This window comes from Xenopus tropicalis, chromosome 2 (assembly GCF_000004195.4).
Source record: "Xenopus tropicalis strain Nigerian chromosome 2, UCB_Xtro_10.0, whole genome shotgun sequence".
Lineage (NCBI taxonomy): Eukaryota > Metazoa > Chordata > Amphibia > Anura > Pipidae > Xenopus > Xenopus tropicalis.
The window spans coordinates 69,009,516-69,032,427 of NC_030678.2; the positions used below are offsets into that span (position 1 = coordinate 69,009,516).

Genomic DNA, 22,912 nt, shown 5'->3' on the forward strand with positions numbered 1-22,912 from the left:
TCAACACTACCCGTTTACGCTCAGTGGTAAGATAAACCCCCCACGGAAGCTTCCAAAGAGTTTAGCAGCATAGAAGCTAAACTTACTTTTCTCAAAACTGACACTAAAGTTAACCTTATCTAACATTACATAGTTTTAAGTTTCTTTTAATTGATTTGCTCTTTAACTATGTGTTATAAGTTATACACCATATTTGTAACTATACTGCCTATACTATGTAATGCTGTCTGGGAACAAAACAAGAGGGACACTCAACTAATGCAGGCTTCCTACAAAAGCCAAATAGCGCAATACCCTAATACAATATGGCACATAAGGTAAACTTTGTGTCCTAAGGGCTCTGGCACATGGGGAGATTAGTCGCCCGCGACAAATCTCCCTGTTCGCGGGCGACTAATCTCCCCGAAATGCTATCCCACCGGCGAAAATGTAAATCGCCGGTGGGATGGCATACGCGGCGACTCTCCTCTCAAGGCAACTTCCGTGATTTCACTGAAATCGCGCCACCGCGTATGCCATCCCACCGGCGATTTACATTTTCGCCAGTGGGATGGCATTTCGGGGAGATTAGTCGCCCGTGAACAGTGAGATTTGTTGCCTTGAAATAGATAAAAAACTTAAGGGCTGACATTGCGCTGTTGCAGGAAACACATTTTTTGAAACAGTCCTCTTGTAAGCTATATTCTTAACAATATCCTATAGGCTTCTACGCTTCATCTGAAGCGAAAAAAAGCTAGAGTAGCTATATTAGTGGATAAGGACTGTCCTCTGCAGGTTACCAGGACTATAACCGACTCACAAGGTCAGTATCTTATACTAGAAGGTACACTTGCAGACACTCCTATACTGGTTGCAAATATTTATACGGCAAACAAAGGACAGGCTATGTTCCTGAAAAAAGTACTTAAAAAGATAACCTCATGCACTGCACCCTATGTTATAATAGGCAGAGACTTTAATGCTCCATTATCACAGGCAGAGGACAGAACACACCTCTGTCCAGACCCTAACGCTCATATGCTAGAGTCTAGAGAGAAGTGCCAACTTATAAACCAAGCAGCCCTATACAACATATGGCGCATAGACCACCCAAAAGGGAGACAATACTCCTTCTATTCACCAGCTCACAAGGTCCATGTACATCTAGACTATTTAATAGTTTCTCAGTCCTGCCTCAGAGTCCCCTATTCAGCTGACACTGCTTGTATTACCTGGTCAGAACACGCTCCTGTCCAATTTTCAGTTAATTTACTTGAGCGCCTTAACTGGCCTGGCACCTAAATGAAACTCTGTTGCATGACAAGAACACCCAACAAACTGTAGAAAAGGCCATGAAAGAATACTTTAACGAGAGCTCTGTCCCATCCGTTTTCACACTATGGGAAGCTCATAAAACTACCATTAGAGGATCACTTATAGCTATAGCCACTGCACAAAAAAAAGCCTGGGGACAACAACTAGGGGCTCTCATTAGCCAACTCAGGCAACTAGAAGGTAAATATAACCAAAATAACTGTGAGACCTTACTTCATAAAATAATGGCTTTACAAAAGGAATTTAGGGACCTTAAGCTACAAGAAACAGAAAGCTATAATATGGGCCAGGCAGATTTTTTATGAAAAAGGGGACAAACAGCACACATTGTTAGCCCGAAAGTTGAAAGAACAAAAACTTCACTCAACAATTAAAGCAAATAAAACAAGCTCTGATCAGATGGTCTATAACCCGGAACAATTCCGCAGCTTTTACACCACCCTCTATAATCTTCCAATAGACCCCACAAGAACCCCCTCAGTTAGATAACTTCTTGCAGAAAGCTGCCTTACCTAGATTCCAAGAGGAAATAAAATTGCAAGAGTTAACAGCTACTCTAAAAAGCCTCCCAAATGGCAAAACTCCAGGCCCTGATGGGTACCCATACCTGTATCAACATATTTTCTCTCTATATCTGGTTCAACTTTACAACTATTATTTAAAAGGCACACCCATACCCCCGGCAAACCTTACCCCATACCTCTCGCTTATACAGGGATGGGAACTGTAATGCAGAACGCTTGGGACCTGGGGTTTTCCGGATAGGGGGTCTTTCCGTAATTTGGATCCAATAAGGATTAATTATATCCTAGTTGGGTTTAAGTACAAGGTACTGTTTTATTATTACAGAGAAAAAGGAAATTATTTTTAAAAATGTGAATTATTTGATTAAAATACAGTCTATGGGAGATGACCTTTCCGTAATTCTGAACTTTCTGGATAATGGGTATCCGGAAAAAGGGGTCCGATACCTGTACCAAAAGAAGGTAAGGATCCCACTAACTGCTTAAATTACAGACCAATAGCCCTCTTAAACTCTGATTTAAAAATATTTTCCAAAATCCTTGCAAACCACCTTGCTCCAATACTGCCAAGTTTCATAAAAGCGGATCAAGTAGGTTTCATACAGGGCAGACAGGAGACAATACGAGACGCATTATCAATACAATAGAGCTATTGCCGAAACAAGGGCACCCAGCCCTAATACTAAGCCTAGATGCCAAAAAGGCTTTTGATCGGCTAGATTGGAACTACATGTTGGCTCTCCCCCAACCTAAACCTAAAGGGTCCCTACCTGACTGCCCTTAAAAACCTCTATTCTACGCCTAATACATATTTAAAATTGCCAATGGTACAAGGCAAGGCTGCCCCCTTGCTCTATGCAATTAGCATAGAACCGTTGGCAGCTAATATAAGAAATGAACCAAATATTAAGGTATACTGGTAGGCACAGAGCAGTTTAAGATTGCGTTATATGTGGACAATGTAATCTTGACGCTTACTACCCCACAAACCTCTCTTCCAGTCCTACACAAGGTACTACATGAATACAGCTCCTTATCAGGACACAAGGTAAAAATCACTAAAACAGAAGCTCTGCCAATGCATATGTCAGAAGCCATGGTAAAAACCTTGCAAACCAACTATAGATATAACTGGAAAACTGATTTCATAACATACCTAGGAACGAAAATAACCCCCAAGATATATAGACCTGTTTAGTAAAAACTTTGCCCCATTACTTCAGAGGGTTAAAACTAACCTAAATAAATGGACTACCTCAACGATATCATGGTTTGCCAGGACTGCCACTATTAAAATGAATGTACTTCTTCGAAACCTTACCCATAGAGGTCCCCACAAAATATACAAAAAAGAGGTACAGACAACTTAAGAATTTTGTATGGAGGGGCAAATACCACAAAATAAATAAAGTAGGTCTAACTACTTCACGATACCAAGGAGGTCTAGGCCTGCCATCACTGCAAAAGTACTATGAGGCAGCACATATCAGTCAGGTATTAGCATGGTTCCGGCGGACCTCAGATAAAACATGGGTAAATATAGAAAATGCACAATTCTTGCCATATCACCCTAATGCATGGTTTTGATCACAGACAGACCATCCAAAACCTAAGATCAATATGCTTAAATCCATTGTGTTCACATAATTACATAGGGTTGAAAAAAGACAAGAGTCCATCAAGTTCAACCCCTCCAAGTAAACTCAGCACACAAAACCTATACTTACCAATCTTTATTATCTCATGCATAAACTATATATACAACCAATAATACTAACTGTAGATATTGGTATCACAATCACAATATCCTTGGATACTATTCTTGTTGAAGAACTCATCCATGCCCCTTTAAAAAGGCATCTGCCATTACCACATCACCAGGGAATTCCACAACCTCACTGCCCTCACCGTGAAAAACCACCTACACTGCTTCAAATGGAAACTCTGTTCCTCTAATCTAAAGGTGTGGCCTCTGGTGAGCTGATTGCTTTTATGGGAAAAAATAAAACCCCCTATCTGCCTAAAATCCCCTCTAATGTATTTGTACAAAGTAATCATGTCCCCTCACAAGTGCCTCACCAACCTCGCCCGTCTAACCTCATAACCTTCCATCCCCTTTACCAGTTTAGTTGCACGTCTCTGCACTCTCTCCAGCTCATTAATGTTCTTCTTAAGGACTAGAGCCCAAAACTGCACCGCATACTCAAGGTGAGGCCTTTCCCGGGACCTATAAAGAGGCAAAATTATGTTTTCATCCCTTGAGTCAATGCCCTTTTTTATACAAGACAGCACTTTACTTGCTTTAGTAGCGACAGAATGACACTGCCTGGAATTAGACAACTTGTTGTCTACAAAAACCCCAAGATCCTTCTCCATTAAGGATACCCCCAACAAACTACCATTCAGTAGATAGTTCTACCAAAGTGGTAGAACTTTCCACGTTGAACCTCATTTTCCAGTTTGCTGCCCAGTCTTCCAATTTTGTCAAATCGTTCTGCAAAGCGGCAGGATCCTGCATGGAACTTGTAGTTTTGCACAATTGAGTGTCGTCAGCAAAAATAGAAACAATACTCTCTATGCCCACCTCCAGGTCGTTAATAAACAAGTTAAAAAACAAAGTACCAAGGACTGACCCCTGCAGTACTCCACTAACAACACTAGTCCAATTAGAAAATGTTCCATTTACCACCACTCTTTGTAATTTATCCTTCAGCCAGTTCTCTTATTATGTTCTATGCCAATATTCCACAATTTGATCATTAACTTTCTGTGAGGTACTGTATCACTGTAACGCTTTAGCAAAGTCCAAGTAGATAACATCAACTGCCATCAAACTAACATGAAAATTTCTGCTTTTTCCCTGTTCTCATCAACCAACTGATCCCCTCGTGATAATAAGGTTCCCACCCCTTCTTGCTTAATTTTTTTTACTATTTACATAATTAAAAAATAATTTTGGATTCTTTTTACTCCTAGCTGCAATATCCCTTTCCATCTCTATTTTAGCTTGCCTGATAGCTTTTTTGCATGCTTTATTTGCTTCCTTGTACCTGATGAAAGTTTCCACTGTCCCAGCTAACTTGAATGCTTTAAAAGCACGTTTTTCCTTACCAACCTTGACACTAACACTTTATTCAGCCAAGGTTTTGCTTTGCGATGCCTCTCCTTGCTTACAAGAGAATATACACTCACCTAAAGGTTTATTAGGAACACCTGTTCAATTTCTCATTAATGCAATTATCTAATCAACCAATCACATGGCAGTTGCTTCAATGCATTTAGGGGTGTGGTCCTGGTCAAGACAATCTCCTGAACTCCAAACTGAATGTCAGAATGGGAAAGAAAGGTGATTTAAGCAATTTTGAGCGTGGCATGGTTGTTGGTGCCAGACGGGCCGGTGTGAGTATTTCACAATCTGCTCAGTTACTGGGATTTTCAGAACAACCATTTCTAGTGTTTACAAAGAATGGTGTGAAAAGGGAAAAACATCCAGTATGCGGCAGTCCTGTGGGCGAAAATGCCTTGTTGATGCTAGAGGTCAGAGAAGGGTATTAGTATGGTGTTCCTAATAATCCTTTAGGTGAGTGTACTGATCTGTATACTTGCAAAGCAATGTTTTAAAGATGTTCAATTTTCCTTCTGTATCTAACCTTATGAAAAGCAGAGATGCACTTATACTGGCAAAGTCTGCACATCTAAAATTGAGTGTTTTAATTGATCCCTTATAGAGCTGTCTCTGCAGCATTATCTCAAATAGACCATGTTGTGATCACTGTTCCCCAAATGCTCACCCACACAAACGTTTCAGATGAGTTCAATATTATTTCAGTTCAGTAACCCTAGAATTATGGAGAAGGGCGAATCGCAAATATAAACCGAGCTTCTTGTATTCACGGCTAACTGATCTACTGGGACTTTCATATCTAAAAGGCACCACCGCAGTGTTTATGGTTAGGGATGTAATGGACCCTGCTATAACGTCCCCGTTAGATTTCGTAACACTCCAAAAAAAATTTCTAGAGCTACACCTACACTGGCATATGTATTTCCAATACATAGAACTATTTGCCAGGTTCTTCAAAACTAACCAACCTACCGGGGTTGAGCGCATAGCTTACAATGGCCTCCCACAAAGGGGACAGATCTCAAATATATATAGGCTGATCAACAACCCATTTATCACTCAAGGATATAAACATCAGTACATGTTAAAATGGGAAGCAGCAGTAGGAGAGGAGAACACAAGGGAAGACTGGGACTCAATCTGGTATAATGCAAAAAACATTGTCCCTTTTACAAAGGGAAAATATATACAAAATATTGATGTTTTGGTACCTCACTCCAACCAGGATACCTAAACTGTTCCCCAACAATCCTACGCATTGCTGGAGATGAAATGGCGCCTCAGGGGACTTACCCCATATATTTTGGTTCTGCCCACACATTCTGGGATGAAACCCAAAATCTGCTGACAAACCTTTTACATGACACGATCACTAAAGATTTCACCACATTTCTACTGGGCAAGCCAATTGAAGGTCTTACCAAGTCACAGCAGAAATTAGCAAATCAGGTTTTGACCATAACAAAGATAGCTATAGCATCTTAGTGGAAAACTATCCCCAGTTGGGCAGAAATTTACCGTAAACAGCAATAAGGACTATATACTTTGAATATAGAATTGCCTACTTACAAAATAAGGTACCCAAATTCCTCAAAGTTTGGACCCTATTGGAACTGTTCCCACCAGCCCAAGGATAACCTAATAAATAAGCATACCCAACCAACCCTGTACATTTGATATGGCATATGGTTACATTGAACTATGTTTTAAGTTAAGATGACTTATTGTCTATTCCTACTGAAAATTATTCTTTCCCATATGCACAATTCGCACATACCATCATCTACTGCCTGCCTCTAGGAATCACTGCAACTTAAAGGAGAAGGAAAGGCTAATAAAGAGTTAATCTCAAGCTGGAGGCATACCTTCAGTTGTCTCAATAGTGCCCTTAAGTCTCCCCATACTTCACCTGTTCAGAAGATCAGAAGCCAAGCAGGAAAAAAAAAAACGCTGAGCAGTGTAGAGATTCCCACACATTGGCTCTTTCCACACACATCGCTCCTTCCAGACTTGGCAACTTGTTTCTGTAGGCGGCACATGTGCACACAGCAGGAGCATCTGGTTGCCATGGCGACGCAGCATTGGAGAACTCTGTGACATGCAGGTGGGGGAGCGGGGGGGCAGGTGCGGCGAGCAGCAGTTTGTGGCAGGAGCGGGGAGCTTGGGGGGGTTTGTGGCAGGAGCGGAGCGGAGTACTATTTAATAGTGTGCTTAATAGGTTTTGACTTTCCTTCTCCTTTAAAAGATGTATACATTGTATTATCAAGCTAATGTTAAAAAAGATACAAATGATTCTGAATAACCATAAGAATGTTCATAACAGAACCATACAAACTGTACTGTACTTGCCGAATCTGTTAGATCTGCATACGTATTACTACATTGTATAGAACTGCTATTTCTTTTGCTTTGTTTTGTATTAAACTTTAATAAAAATTTGTTAAAAAAAAAAAAAAAATACTTGAGGTCTATTACCAGAGCAATGTCCCATATTCCAAAACATCAGATTTTAAGGGCAAGTACAGTCTAGACACACAGCTGACATCAACTAGTATTCTGTTAACACTGTGTCAGAACTTTGTAAATTAAAGTAGGGATTTCAAATAAAAATTTGTAATTTTCCCCATTTTTTTAACTTTTTGGAATAAAACTATGAAGTGTTTTGAATTGGTGCTGGGCCAAGTTTCAAGTTTTATTGTCATATACAAATAACAATGAAGCATCATTAACCCTTTAAGTGCCAGCCAAATTCGTCATTTCAATTCCCCCCAGTGCCAGACGTTTTGTGAACATTCTGTGCTCTCTCAATGTAGGGGCTTTTACTGGGGGCAGGGTTAAGTTTAGGTAGGCAAACTATATATTGTTTTTTTCAGGAGAACCTGAGCTTTCCAAATCCTGAGTTTTTGTGTATTTCCACTTCTGGAACAAGATTTAGAGCTTGAAATACAAAAAAAAAAAAAAGAAAAAATGCTATTTTTCATGATATAAGGATTTCTACCAGAAACACATTTTATTTTATGGACAAAAATTCAACTGATTTGGAAAGCCTCATGTCTCCCGAATGTGCCAATACCTGATATGTATAGTTTTATTGAGATTTCTGACTTCTATAGATCAAAAACTCCCAGCAGTAAATTACTAAATTTTCAAAGCATTACAGCAGAATACGGCATACTTTACATTCCAAAGCCAAAAATCCTGGAACATTAGGTTTACCCCAGGAAACCATACATTTTTGAAAACTACACATTCTGACGAATCCGAAATGGGTAACTATGTCTTCCAACTCGTAAGTACCAAACGGCAATGCTTTACTGAATTTAGCATTTTCTATAAAAAATTATGAAAATTCTAAAAAATCACCTCAAATCTTCCACTTTCAAGCACCTTATCTCCCACATAACATTAGGTACGAAGAAAACACACCCTAAATATGAAAGCCAGGGGTCCACTGAACAGTTTGATGCCCATTGTGCATAGGATCACAGATGTATCTGGAATTTAGAGACCCCAAAAGGAAGTTAGTACATACAAATTGCCCAGGAGATCTCTTTAGCTACTGAAGATTCAACACATTTACTGCATTTTCTGTGGGGTAAAAACACAAAAAATACATTGACCCCCCAAAATCATATATTTTTGGAAAGTACACATTCGGACGAATTCAAAATTGGTACCCATGTCTTTCTACTCCAAACTACCGAGTCGCAATTCTTTCCCTAAATTGCCAGTTTTGATGAAATACCTAAAAATCACATCAAATCTTCCACTTTCAAGCACCTTATCTCCCACATAACATTAGGTACCAAAAGAACACACCCTAAATATGAAAGCCAAGGGTCCGCTGAACAGTTTGATGCCCATTGTGCATAGGATCAGCACTGTATCTGGCATTTAGAGACCCCATAAGGACGTCAGTGCATAGAGATTGCCCCAGAGGTCTCTTTAGCTACTGAAAATTCAACACGTTTACTGCATTTTCTGTGGGGTAAAAATACAAAAAAATACATTGACCCCCCAAAACCATATATTTTTGGAAAGTATACATTCGGGCGAATTCAAAATTGGTACCCATGTCTTTCTACTCCAAACTACAGAGTCGCAGTGCTTTCCCAAAATTGCTAGTTTTGGTGAAATACCTGAAAATCACATCAAATCTTCCACTTTCAAGCACCATATCTCCCACATAACATTAGGTACCAAGAAAACACACCCTAAATATGAAAACCAAGGGTCCGCTGAACAGTTTGATGCCCATTGTGCATAGGATCACCGATGTATCTGGCATTTAGAGACCCCAAAAGGAAGTTAGTGCATACAAAGTGTATACACTGCAATATAAGCTACCGGCATGTGCATTATGCGGCATAAGACCCCCTAACAGTAAGGAGACCCTAGAAAACTATACATTTTCCGAAAGTACACAATCTGACAAAACAAAAATGGGTAAATACATCTTTCTACTGCAAACTACCAAACTACAAAGCTATGCTAAACAGAACGATTTTTTTGACATTTCTGAAAATTGTCACAAAGCTTGCATTTTACCCCATTATGTACCCCCACATTTTGTACCGTATAAACATAAAACATTCTAAATATGAACGCCAGGGGTCTACTGAACAGTTTGATGCCCTATATGCATAGATTTACCAAACTATGTGGGGTACAGGGGCACCCAAGTAAAAATAGTGCATATGAATTTTCACATAAGATGCTTCGGCTCATGCAGTTTTTGCACCCGGTATGTGTATTATGTGCCATACGACCACCTAACAGTAAGGAGACCCTAGAAAACCATATATTTTCCGAAAGTACACATTCTGACAAAACAAAAATGGGTAAATACATCTTTCTACTACAAACTACCAAACTACAAAGCTATGCTAAACAGAACGGTTTTTGTGACATTTCTGAAAATCGTCACAAAGCTTGCATGTTGCCCCATTATGTACCCCACATTTAGTAACGTACCAACATAAAACACTCTAAATATGAAAGCCACTAGTCTACTGAACAGTTTGATGCCCAATATGAATAGATTTACCAAACTATGTGGGGTACAGAGGATGCCAAATTGAAATACAGCAGACAAAATGTCCATGTGCAAAGACAAGTAACAAAGAACAATGTAAAAAGCAATAAAATTGATAAAGATAAAAAAAAAATCACTAAAATCATTTTTTTTTTTTTTGCCTAATAATATCTGCGGGCAGAATAACAGTTTGAGTATTTTGGCTAGGGCAAATAAGTTTTACAGACAAAGTCAAGCGAACAACAACTATGCATAACTGAAAATGCTATAAAATGGCTAAACATGCAGTAAAATACCCAAAAATCCACCAAAATCACAGAAAATGTAGTAGAAACACCAAAATAATACACAAAAGGTATTGGCACAGTGCGGTTAGCGAATACACTATCCGCAATGGCAATAAAACATTTTTTTCAGGCAAGAATAAAAACGATGCGATTAGAAAAAAAAAAATAATTACAAAATTACATAAGTGTGTAAGTGTGTGTGTAAAATGTGTTTTGTGTGCATGTGTGTGAGTATGCAACCAAGTGTGAGTTTTCTCTAAGTGCTGTAAGTGATGAATGTGTGAAAACCTCCCAAAAATGCATGTGTGTGTGTGTAAGTGTGAGTATAAGTGTGTATTAGTGTAATAAATGTGTGATTGTGTGTTTGTGTGTGTATTTGCCACTTACTTGGGGTCTAGAAGATCAGGATCTGCAGGAGAAACTCGATCTGGCACAGCAGCATCAGCTCATGTGAGGGGGCGTGTCAGGAAGCAGGGGGGCCAGAGGGGGAAGCTGCGGAAGGGAGAGGAGCTGCACAGAAAGCCACGTGGATGGCAGGTAAGTTGTATGTGGCCCCTGGGTGATCGCTACCCAGGGGCCACTCGTTCCCCACCTCTGACTATTGTCTGGAGGCTGGGGAACGAGTGGGGAGCGAAGGAATGGCTTGAAAAGCCATTCCTCCGCTCCCAAAACCGGAAGTGCAGCAGGACGTAGAATCTACGTTCTGTGGCACTTTGGTCCTTTGATACACAGGACGTAGATTCTACGTCCTGTGGCACTAAAAAGGTTAAAGTAATGAAATTTTTAGTGTTCCTCCCCATCTTTACATAGACAAAAAAAATACAAATATTAAAAATAATAAGTGTGCAATAAAGGTACAAGTATTTACAATAAAAAAAAATGCAATGAAGTATTTGAAATCGTGCAGTGAGGATTTAAAGTGGCTTTGCTTAAAGTGACATTGTGAAGAGTCCAGTAGTTGTGGTGAGTGTGTGTTGGTGTGTGCAGAATGTCAGCAGTTCAGAAGCCTGATGGCTTGGGGGTAGAAATTGTCTCTGTATCTGCTGGTGCGGGTCTGGATGCTCCTGTACCGCCTGCCTGATGGTAGGAGCGTGAAAAGACTGTGGCTGGGGTCAGAGAAGTTTCGCTGCATCTTCCTCCTACAGTGCTGTCTGTAGAGGTCCTGCATGGCCGACAGTTCAGTTCTGGTGATGCGTGGTGCTGATCTCACCACCCTCTGCAGAGCTTTGTGGCCCAAAGCATTACAGCTGCCATACCAGATGGTGATAGAGCCAGACAGAATACTCTCGATGGTGCATCGATAGAAGTTTGTGAGTCCATGCCGAACCTCCTCAGGCGCCACAGAAAGAAGAGCCGCTGTCTTGCAGCTTTTGTGATCACACCAACGTGGTGAGACCAACTCAGATCCTCACTAATATTGATGCCCAGGAATCTGAAGCATCTTACTCTCTCTACCTCTGCTCCCTCAATGTGAATGGGGGTATGGCCTCCTCCCTGCAGTCTCCTGTAATCCACTATGAGCTCCTTAGTTTTGCTGACGTTGTGTAGCAGGTTGTTGTCACGGCACCATGATGTCAGGGTTCTCACCTCTGCCCTGTATGCCAACTCATCTCCATCAGAAATGCAGCCGATGATGGTGGCATTGTCTGCAAATTTGATGATAGTATTGGAGCTGTGTGTTGCTGTACAGTCGAGGGTGAACAGGGTGTACAGCAAGGGGCTGAGCACACATCCCTGGGGGGCACCAGTGCTAAGTGTCAGTGTGGATGAGGTGATGTTGCTGATCCGAACCACCGGAGGTCTGTTTGACAGGAAGTCCAGGATCCAGCTGCACAGGGAGGAACCGATGTTAAGGTCACGGAGTTTCATGACAAGTCTAGATCTCTAACCCGCAAATAAAACTATTATTCCATATGCTAAATGCCACCACTACACCCATAGCAAAAGGGTGGAAAACAGGAGGCCCCTACAAAATCAAATAAATACTACAAAACATGGATACAAGAGCCATAATGGAACAAATGGAACGACAACAACAAAAAGGAGCAATACGATAGAATATGGGCACAATGGAAGAGATACCGTGAAACTACAGCACCCGCCCGGCAAGAGGGTCAACAATAACCAACCAAAATAGGGATAAAAAAAAACAAGATCTCATCTGAAAACAAGGCAATAAGGCCTATAGACAATCGAATAACCTGGTGTTTTCTTTTTACCCCATTTTTTTCCTCCAGTTACTAATTCCCCCCCTTCTTTTTCCAACCTAACTAAAACCTACCTATCAATAAAAACAAACCATACCCTTACCTCTACCCTATCCCTTTATATCCCTCTTTATCAACAACATATAAATCAAAAACAGCAATATTACATGTTTTATGACTGAAACTTTTGTAAACTGCAAATATTGATTATGTTTAATAAAAAGAAGTTACAAAAAAAAAATGTCTGTGAAGACATCTGCTACCTCGTGGTCGCATGCCGTCCTCTTCCAACAAAAGCTCCTGAAATAGGTGTTTATCAAAGCGTGCATAGAAGGTGTTCAGCTCATCAGGTAGAGAAGCAGTTACCTCCCCCACTCTGCAGCTTTCCCTTGTTGGTAATGGTCTTCAGTCCACTCCACATGTTCCTAATGTTAGAGTTCCTATAGCAGGACTGTACCTTTACTCTGTATTGTCCCTTAGCTGTTTTTATTGCATACCGGGATGATTTGTACTCACTTGGATCTCCGGATTTAAAGGCTGCAGTCCGCGCTCTGAGCGCTGCGCGGACCTCTCAGTTAACCCATGGCTTCTGGTTGGGGTAAGTCCGTACATTAATCCACGGTACGACGTCATTGATGCATTTGTGAATAAAGTCTGTTACGTACTCAGTGTAGTTGTTGATGATGTTGTCAGCGGCAGTCCGGAAGACTTCCCAGTCCGTGATGTCGAAGCAGTGACGCAGGGTGCTGTCTGACTGGTCGGTCCAGCGCTAAACAGAACGCATCATAGGCTGCTCGCGTTTCAGCTTCTGCCTATAGGCTGGCAGCAGCAAGACCGAGGAGTGATCTGATTTGCCGAAGGCTGGTTGAGGGCGGGCTTTATAGGCGTGCGTACGGAGTGTAAACATGGTCCAAGATGTTCTCACCATGCGTTGGAAAGTTTACATGCTGGTAAAACTTCAGCAGAACTTTCTTTATGTTGGCTTTATTAAAATCGCCAGCCACGATAAAAGCAGCCTCCAGGTGTAATGTTTCCTGCCGGTCGATAGCATCAAACAGTTCATGCAGTGCTCGTGTGGTGTTGGGGGGGGAATATAAACAGCGGTACAAAATATCGCTGTCAACTCCCTGGGCAGATAAAAAGGTCTGCATCTGATCATAAGATGTTCAAGATCAGGAGAGCACCCAGACGAAACTGTCTGTACATCAGTACACCACCGTTTGTTGGTCATTACACACTGCCACCTCCCCAGCATTTTCCCGAGTCCATTGTTCTGTCCAGGCGGTGAATGGAGAGTCCTTCAGGGACAATGGCCGAGTCAGGGATGGAAGGGTCCAGCCATGTCTCTGTAAAAACAGAGACTCTTTTTTCCCCCTTTTCATCCGGTGTTTCTTCTGCCCAGGTAGCCAAGGTAAGTCACCTCCGTTTACAAAAAAAGTTGGTCTGTGAAGGTCCAGATTGTGAATTTTGTCGAATGTCCAGGAGAGTTTGTGTGTCATAGGAGACGAGAGCATTGCAGGTTGCAAAAAAACTAAAAAATAACACGACAAACATAAGAAAAAAGCAAAGTTGAGGAGGACACCGAGCAACGGCTACCATCCTCACCGGTGCCATGTTGTCTGTATTACACTATGAATGTGATGAGGTGCACGCATTGTAGGATTTTTGTTAATCCCCCCTCACGTACAATAGATTACCCTAATTACCCCTGCTGCCCACTGTGCTGATACCAGCATTACAGAATGAATGGGGGGGGGGGTTAAAGCAGGAGCAGAGTAGTGATAAGCAGTTTTCTGGATGTAATAAAGTCTAATGGGAAATAGCAAATAGCACATTAAGAAATTTGTCAGGTTGGTGGCAAAATGCTGCAAAATATATTTGTGTCTATGTTTATCTATGTGGACACATGCTTATTGCACCACTAATTTGTATTTGTTTTAAAAGTGTAATTAATTTGTAGAACTGTTTATTATTTAGATGAAACAATAGAGAGAAGTACATTTTTGGTATATATCAGATATACATGAAGTCTGAATATCTGTAGTAAAAGCTTTCGAAAATAAGTTAGAGAAACTTGACACCACAAACTGGTTAAGGTATATAAATCAACTCCAAATACTCTTAGCTATAATTTTCTAAAACAAAAAAAAAATCAAAATATTAAAAAACAGAAACATTTCAAAGACTAATGGATGCAAAGTATTCAAAAATTAAAAAGAATCAACTATAACTCTTTAAACAATGTCACAGCCAGCCCAAATTTAGATGTCAGCCGAAGAGCAAGTCACACAATTAAAACTGATACCATTCAACTTTATAATGTTGTAGTAATGTTTTTGTCTGTTACTCTGAAAAGGACATTATAAAACAAGTTCATTTTGACAAACTTTATAATATATCCAGTGCTTTCAAATGTTACTATCAAAATAACTATGCGTACCTTGTCTGTGGGATGGATAATAGTCCAGAATAACTCCACGAAGGGTGAGCTGAATAGCACCTCCTGCAACTGTGCATGGAAAATGATGAAAATCAGAGAGAACAACATGAGGTGTTATATAAAATATAATTGTGTTCAGTCCTTTATAAGATTTGGTGTATCTGGAGCATGTAGCACCATAATGCAGAGGCAGGTCAAGCAGCTTTGGCACCCAAGGTAAGATTAGCAATTGTGCTCCCTTACGGTTCCAACAAACTATTACACTTGTCTCTCAGAGTTAGCAATAAATGCAGATAAGTTAATGTGCCAGTAAAAAGCAAGATAAAATATTGCTGTTCTGCCGACCAACTACATGTCAACAATTTCATATAACAATTTCTAGAAATAAGAGTGGCACTGGTATTGGGAGTTAATAGATCTATAAAATAAAACAGAAATTAACAGCAATATTTTTCGGAAATTGCCTAAAATGTCAGTATTCTGGTAATGTATTGGTTAATTTACTAACCTAAACCACTTTAACAACAATGAGAGAAGGACTCTAAACTGTACTTGTAAAACTGTGCATCTTTAATAATCATATATATGATGTACTTTTCTCACTACTGGATGAAAGGTATACAGGCCACAGTGTTCCTATCTAATTTCTGCTTTGGATCGCAGTCCCTCCATTTAAACCCTGCACATGTGAGAGTTTCTGTTGTAACAACTTTGACGGATATTCTTGTTTGCCATGTTATAAAACTGCCAATTTCTCATCCTCTGAGACTATCCCATTAGTTAAGGCAGATTTGGGCTCTTTGGGTGCTCCCCATGTAGAAGGGAATCAATGTTCTAATATAATCAAAACTCCATTGAGAAGAAGTTCACAATACAGGCACACTTAACATGTGCTTCTGACTTGTTATTTAGAAAGTCTACATAGCTTATACAGTGGCTTGCAAAAGTATTCGGCCCCCTTGAACTTTTCCACATTTTGTCACATTACAGCCACAAACATGAATCAATTTTATTGGAATTCCACGTGAAAGACCAATACAAAGTGGTGTACACGTGAGAAGTGGAAGGAAAATCATACATGATTCCAAACATTTTTTACAAATAAATAACTGCAAAGTGGGGTGTGCGTAATTATTCAGCCCCCTTTGGTCTGAGTGCAGTCAGTTCCCCATAGACATTGCCTGATGAGTGCTAATGACTAAATAGAGTGCACCTGTGTGTAATCTAATGTCAGTACAAATACAGCTGCTCTGTGACGGCCTCAGAGGTTGTCTAAGAGAATACTGGGAGCGACAACACCATGAAGTCCAAAGAACACACCAGACAGGTCAGGGATAAAGTTATTGAGAAATTTAAAGCAGGCTTAGGCTACAAAAAGATTTCCAAAGCCTTGAACATCCCATGGAGCACTGTTCAAGCGATCATTCAGAAATGGAAGGAGTATGGCACAACTGTAAACCTACCAAGACAAGGCCGTCCACCTAAACTCACAGTCCGAACAAGGAGAGCGCTGATCAGAAATGCAGCCAAGAGGCCCATGGTGACTCTGGACGAGCTGCAGAGATCTACAGCTCAGGTGGGGGAATCTGTCCATAGGACAACTATTAGTCGTGCACTGCACAAAGTTGGCCTTTATGGTAGAGTGGCAAGAAGAAAGCCATTGTTAACAGAAAACCATAAGAAGTCCCGTTTGCTGTGTCCCCCACATGGCTTGTGGCAAACTGCAAACATGTGGAAGAAGGTGCTCTGGTCAGATGAGACCAGAATGGAACTTTTTGGCCAAAATGCAAAACGCTATGTGTGGCGGAAAATTAACACTGCACATCACTCTGAACACACCATCCCCACTGTCAAATATGGTGGTGACAGCATCATGCTCTGGAGGTGCTTCTCTTCAGCAGGGACAGGGAAGCTGGTCAGAGTTGATGGGAAGATGGATGGAGCCAAATACAGGGCAATCTTGGAAGAAAACCTCTTGGAGTCTGCAAAAGACTTGAGACTGGGGCGGAGGTTCACCTTCAGCAGGACAACGACCCTAAACATAAAGCCAGGGCAACAATGGAATGGTTTAAAACAAAACATATCCATGTGTTAGAATGGCCCAGTCAAAGTCCAGATCTAAATCCAATCGAGAATCTGTGGCAAGATCTGAAAACTGCTGTTCACAAACGCTGTCCATCTAATCTGACTGAGCTGGAGCTGTTTTGCAAAAAAGAATGGGCAAGGATTTCAGTCTGTAGATGTGCAAAGCTGGTAGAGACATACCCTAAAAGACTGGCAGCTGGAATTGCAGCAAAAGGTGGCTCTACAAAGTATTGACACAGCGGGCTGAATAATTACGCAAACCCCACTTTGCAGTTATGTATTTGTAAAAAATGTTTGGAATCATGTATGATTTTCGTTCCACTTCTCACGTGTACACCACTTTGTATTGGTCTTTCACGTGGAATTCCAATAAAATTGATTCATGTTTGTGGCTGTAATGTGACAAAATGTGGAAAAGTTCAAGGGGGCCCGAATACTTTTGCAAGCCACTGTATAAGTGGGAAAATACAGTCCATATGGGATAGAATACAGCTACATACTTCTACCATATATAAAAAGGTCCCTTCTCACTTTTTTGCTGCATATCATACAGAAGAATCTCTGAGATTTCTTGTGATAGAGTCTGGTGTCTCATATGTAAAAGAAATACCCCCCACTTGACCATTACAAAACTTAACAAAACTAGACAGTGACTCTTCATCTCCATCCCAAATACCGATGCAGTCATCAATATAATGAAAAAAAAAAAGAAAAAATTGGTGAACGAAAAAGGTTACAATCTCCAAAGATGTAAAGCCGCTTAAACCAACCCATGAATGGGAACTATCTTGTTTCTACTAAGAACTATTAGTATTGATATATATTTGGAATGTTGGACTTCTGGCTCCTCCTCCATTATGTGTATTTAGATATCATCCTCATGATTTGTTTCTCCTGATTTAAATTGGTGTATACAGGTATATACAGTATGTATATATTTTCCTTCATGTTTCTACATTTTTTTGAATTTTGGGTTGTGTATGTGATTTTGATAATTTTTATATATGTGTGGGGTTATGGTTAATATAAAGAAGGAGGGGCTTTGGATATTCCATATATATAGTCCTTCTAAATGTGGGCGGTTGATGCTTCTGAGGAAGTGGCGAGAGGCAATGAAACGCATTAAGTGTAAAGTCCAATGGTGTACATTTCCCAGTTATTCAGGTACCTTTAAGGTGCACAGCAGGGCTAATTACTGCAGCAATGCAGGAAATAAGAGAGCTCTGTGGTTTGGTATGTGCATGTGAGGACTGCACTGGAAAAAGAGTGTGAGGTGAGCGTAAACCCTGAGTGGGAAAACCAATTGCTTTTCTGTGCCATTATACCTAAAACTGCTGTTACTTTATGCTGACCTGCTGAAGATAAAGCTTATTTGAATGTGATCCTTGTGAGCCTTAGTGCATGGACGATTCCTTATCCCCTGAACTTTACAATATATATATATATATATATGTTGAGAGATATAGCTCAAAGCCCAAAAACAAAACAAAAAAAACCAACAGACATTTTTAAAAGCAGTAACACTAAATCCACCCTGCACAAGTGCAAAAGAAATATAATATTGAATATAATTTTTTTTGGTACCTGTGCATGTTCTCTTGGGTGAGCTCTCATCACACACATGCAAATCCAGCCTCGAGATCAACAAATGATAAGAAGTTTCCTTTATATCAAACTTATCAAAGTACTGACCTAAACTAGATGCAGTAGAAGGTAAAGAAGTAAGAGGCCACAAAGATGGAGCTGTGGGAGAAGATGTAGCCTGCAAAGACAACCAATACATTTTAAGAACTGCCAAAAGTAATAAGGCACAAAAGTGAGATATAGTGTAAAAAGTGGTTAGGAGAGTGTAATAGGAGAAAAGTAATAAGCTTGGAATAAAAGAGGAAGTTACCTGCTCTTCTCCTCTATTTTTCCTCTGCCTCATTGATTTCTGCACAGCTTCACTCAAAGATTTTGTATAGGACAGTAAAGCCCGTAGCTGAGAGTCTGTAAGCACCCATAAAAGTTCATCCAGTAGAAGAGTAAGCTTGGAACAAAGCACTAGACAGTCCTTCATCTAGAGTAATGTATTACATACAATCTGTCAGAAATTCATATTTGTTGTTGACAAAAATAAATGGGTTATATGATGAGACTTTTTGATATCTAACCCTTCTCTTTAGCGCAACATGTAAACGTCCTCCACTTGTGAGCAGACGCAAAGGGGTGCTAGGAGCATCCTCGCTGTCTTCAGATGCATCAGCCTCTACACGAAGGGTCTGCCATATGACTTCTTTAAAGGTAAGAACCTAAAACATATAAAAAAAACTTGGCAAATAATGAAGAAGCATCTGTCAATTTCTAGAAAAGCTGGGGTTACACTTACTTCTCCTTTGTGAGGGTGAGTGAGGCGGGTGAAGCGCAGATCAGTTTTCTGCCAATTTGGGCTGACGCTATAACCTTCGAGTTGCCACAGTTGCAGAGATGCATGGAATGTCCGGGACTCTATCTTGATAATGACACAACCAACCTCCAGGAACATGCCTTCTACCACCTTCTCTGCAAAGCTATATTCACTGGAAAATTAAAGTAGTGGATAAGTATATCAAAACAGTTAACAATTCGTTTTTACTGACTGCAGATTAAAAAAATACAATTAGTATTGGCTCCCCTCCTAAAAAAGCTGGGTGGATAGAACTAGTCAATAAAATGCATCTGTTAATTAAACTTGCATATGAGGCCAGAGGTCAACCGAACAAATTTAACAGTGTGGGGAGGTTGGCTGGAATCTCACTTACTTAGAGTACTCTGAGTGAAGCCGGGAAAAGATTCTTTGGATTCCCGATAGTGAGGGGCCTGGGTCTGCCAGGTAAAGCAGAACATCGTTAGAATAAAATGATACTCTTTCTTTAATTCGACCTTATTTCAGCCCTGTCAGATGCCTAGAATACCTTATTTGTATCACGTGGGGTTCTATTCCCAACGCAAAAAGGGAGAGAGGGGGGCACCACTGCCTTGGCCCTCTGCTAAAGGAAAAAAACAGTGAGGTGAAGTTATTTGCCTGAACACGGGCTGTGGGATCGCAAAATATTTTATAAAGTTTTCCCCAAATCCAAATTGTTCCTGGATTCCCCTTAGGTATGGCTACTCCACTGCATCAAAAGCTTTTTTTTTTTTTTTGTCATGTGTTGTCATGTGGAACTTGCAGATTGTAGTACAACCTCCTCAAGTTTACATCCATAGATCAGTGGGGCATAAAGCCAGTTTGGTCGGGATGTATTATTTGGATAATAACCAATTTCAGTCTAGTGGCCAATACTTTAGCTAGTATCTTCACATCTACGTTAATTAATGATATGGGTCGATAAGACCCACACTGTTGGGGGTTTCCCTTTTTTATGGATTAGGACTATGAGGGGGTTAGCAAAGGAGGACCATTTTGTTCTGCTGATTGTGAGGGTATTTTACATAGGGTGCCCACTACTTTATTGCCCAGAACCCTGAACCACTCTACTGGGATTCTATCTGGCCCAGGGGCCTTAGAAGATACCATTGATGACATTGCCTCTTGGATTTCCCTGGCTGTTATGGGCTTGTCTAGAAAAGAGACTGCAGCCGGACATAGTTTAGGGAAAGAGATAAAGTCTTAATAATTTTGAAGTTGTACTACGTTGTACTGGATTTTGGTTTCGTAGAGGTTACCTTAAAATTCTCCAAATCTGTTCACTATTTGTCTAGGGTCAGTAATTATTTCTCCAGTCTCTGATAGAATTCTGTGTATTATAGTTTTGGGAGAGGTTATCTTAGATATATATGCCAGGAGCTTTCCTGTCTTTTCCAACTGCTCAAACGCATGCTGTGCCGCATATAGCATCTTTTTTGCGTGATTTCCTTTAGTTTACATTACAGTTTTGTCTGTGCATGGGTTAGCTTTTTCATTTGCTGGGTCATCTAATGATCCTATAACTTGCCAAGTGAGGGTAGGAGGCCACAGTTGAAATTGCCCAGCCAGCATTGTGCCACCAAAGGTAGTAGGGCCACATTCTGTGAAATGAGGCTCAGGATATCTGTGTAAAAAGGTGGGGGTATATACATTGTAATTAATATGAACTCAAGTGCCAGGATCGTACAATGAAGGATGATATATCTCACAGAGTGGTCAGTGTGGATTTAGTGGAGTACAAATTGGAGGTTCTTTTTTTTACTAATACTGACACTCACGTGGCATAGGATGAGAAGGTGGCATGGTATGTTTGTGCAACCCAACCTCTTTTAAGGGAGAGCACTTTCTAACCCTTTAAATGAGTCTCTTGGAGACAAACTATCACTGGAGACCATTGTTTAAGTGCTGTAAATAAGAGGGCTATTTTTACCTTATACAGTGGCTTGCAAAAGTATTCGGCCCCCATGAACTTTTCCACATTTTGTCACATTACAGCCACAAACATGAATCAATTTTATTGGAATTCCGCGTGAAAGACCAATACAAAGTGGTGTACACGTGAGAAGTGGAACGAAAATCATACATGATTCCAAACATTTTTTACAAATAAATAACTGCAAAGTGGTGTGTGCGTAATTATTCAGCCCCCTGAGTCAATACTTTGTAGAACCACCTTTTGCTGCAATTACAGCTGCCAGTCTTTTAGGGTATGTCTCTACCAGCTTTGCACATCTACAGACTGAAATCCTTGCCCATTCTTCTTTGCAAAACAGCTCCAGCTCAGTCAGATTAGATGGACAGCGTTTGTGAACAGCAGTTTTCAGATCTTGCCACAGATTCTCGATTGGATTTAGATCTGGACTTTGACTGGGCCATTCTAACACATGGATATGTTTTATTTTAAACCATTCCATTGTTGCCCTGGCTTTATGTTTAGGGTCGTTGTCCTGCTGGAAGGTGAACCTCCGCCCCAGTCTCAAGTCTTTTGCAGACTCCAAGAGGTTTTCTTCCAAGATTGCCCTGTATTTGGCTCCATCCATCTTCCCATCAACTCTGACCAGCTTCCCTGTCCCTGCTGAAGAGAAGCACCCCCAGAGCATGATGCTGCCACCACCATATTTGACAGTGGGGATGGTGTGTTCAGAGTGATGTGCAGTGTTAGTTTTCCGCCACACATAGCGTTTTGCCTTTTGGCCAAAAAGTTCCATTTTGGTCTCATCTGACCAGAGAACCTTGTTCCACATGTTTACTGTGTCCCCCACATGGCTTGTGGCAAACTGCAAACGGGACTTCTTATGGTTTTCTGTTAACAATGGCTTACTTCTTGCCACTCTTCCATAAAGGCCAACTTTGTGCAGTGCACGACTAATAGTTGTCCTATGGACAGATTCCCCCACCTGAGCTGTAGATCTCTGCAGCTCCCCCAGAGTCACCATGGGCCTCTTGGCTGCATTTCTGATCAGCGCTCTCCTTGTTCGGCCTGTGAGTTTAGGTGGAAGGCCTTGTCTTGGTAGGTTCACAGTTGTGCCATACTCCTTCCATTTCTGAATGATCGCTTGAACAGTGTTCCGTGGGATGTTCAAGGCTTTGGAAATCTTTTTGTAGCCTAAGCCTGCTTTAAATTTCTCAATAACTTTATCCCTGACCTGTCTGGTGTGTTCTTTGGACTTCATAGTGTTGTTGCTCCCAATATTCTCTTAGACAACCTCTGAGGCCGTCACAGAGCAGCTGTATTTGTACTGACATTAGATTACACACAGGTGCACTCTATTTAGTCATTAGCACTCATCAGGCCTATGGGCAACTGACTGCACTCAGACCAAAGGGGGCTGAATAATTACGCACACCCCACTTTGCAGTTATTTATTTGTAAAAAATGTTTGGAATCATGTATGATTTTCGTTGCACTTCTCACATGTACCCCACTTTGTATTGGTCTTTCACGTGGAATTCCAATAAAATTGATTCATG

The 22,912-nt window shown here is 40.7% G+C and overlaps 1 protein-coding gene across 4 annotated transcripts in view; it reads right to left on the bottom strand.

The window, feature by feature from the left end:
• Positions 1 to 22,912, bottom strand: part of uhrf1bp1 (uhrf1 binding protein 1) — a 195,667-nt gene that overhangs the window by 120,521 nt on the left and 52,234 nt on the right. For 3 of the 4 annotated variants that reach the window (XM_031896853.1, XM_031896855.1, XM_031896852.1), the window contains 5 exons: positions 19,385 to 19,574; positions 19,170 to 19,307; positions 18,911 to 19,075; positions 18,601 to 18,778; positions 14,932 to 15,000 (listed from right to left, as the gene is read on the bottom strand). In XM_031896853.1, the coding sequence (XP_031752713.1) occupies positions 14,932 to 15,000; positions 18,601 to 18,778; positions 18,911 to 19,075; positions 19,170 to 19,307; positions 19,385 to 19,574 (740 nt within the window). Of the gene's footprint in view, positions 1 to 14,931; positions 15,001 to 18,600; positions 18,779 to 18,910; positions 19,076 to 19,169; positions 19,308 to 19,384; positions 19,575 to 19,796; positions 19,861 to 22,912 lie in introns of all 4 variants that reach the window. The other variant, XM_031896854.1, reaches the window with a different exon arrangement.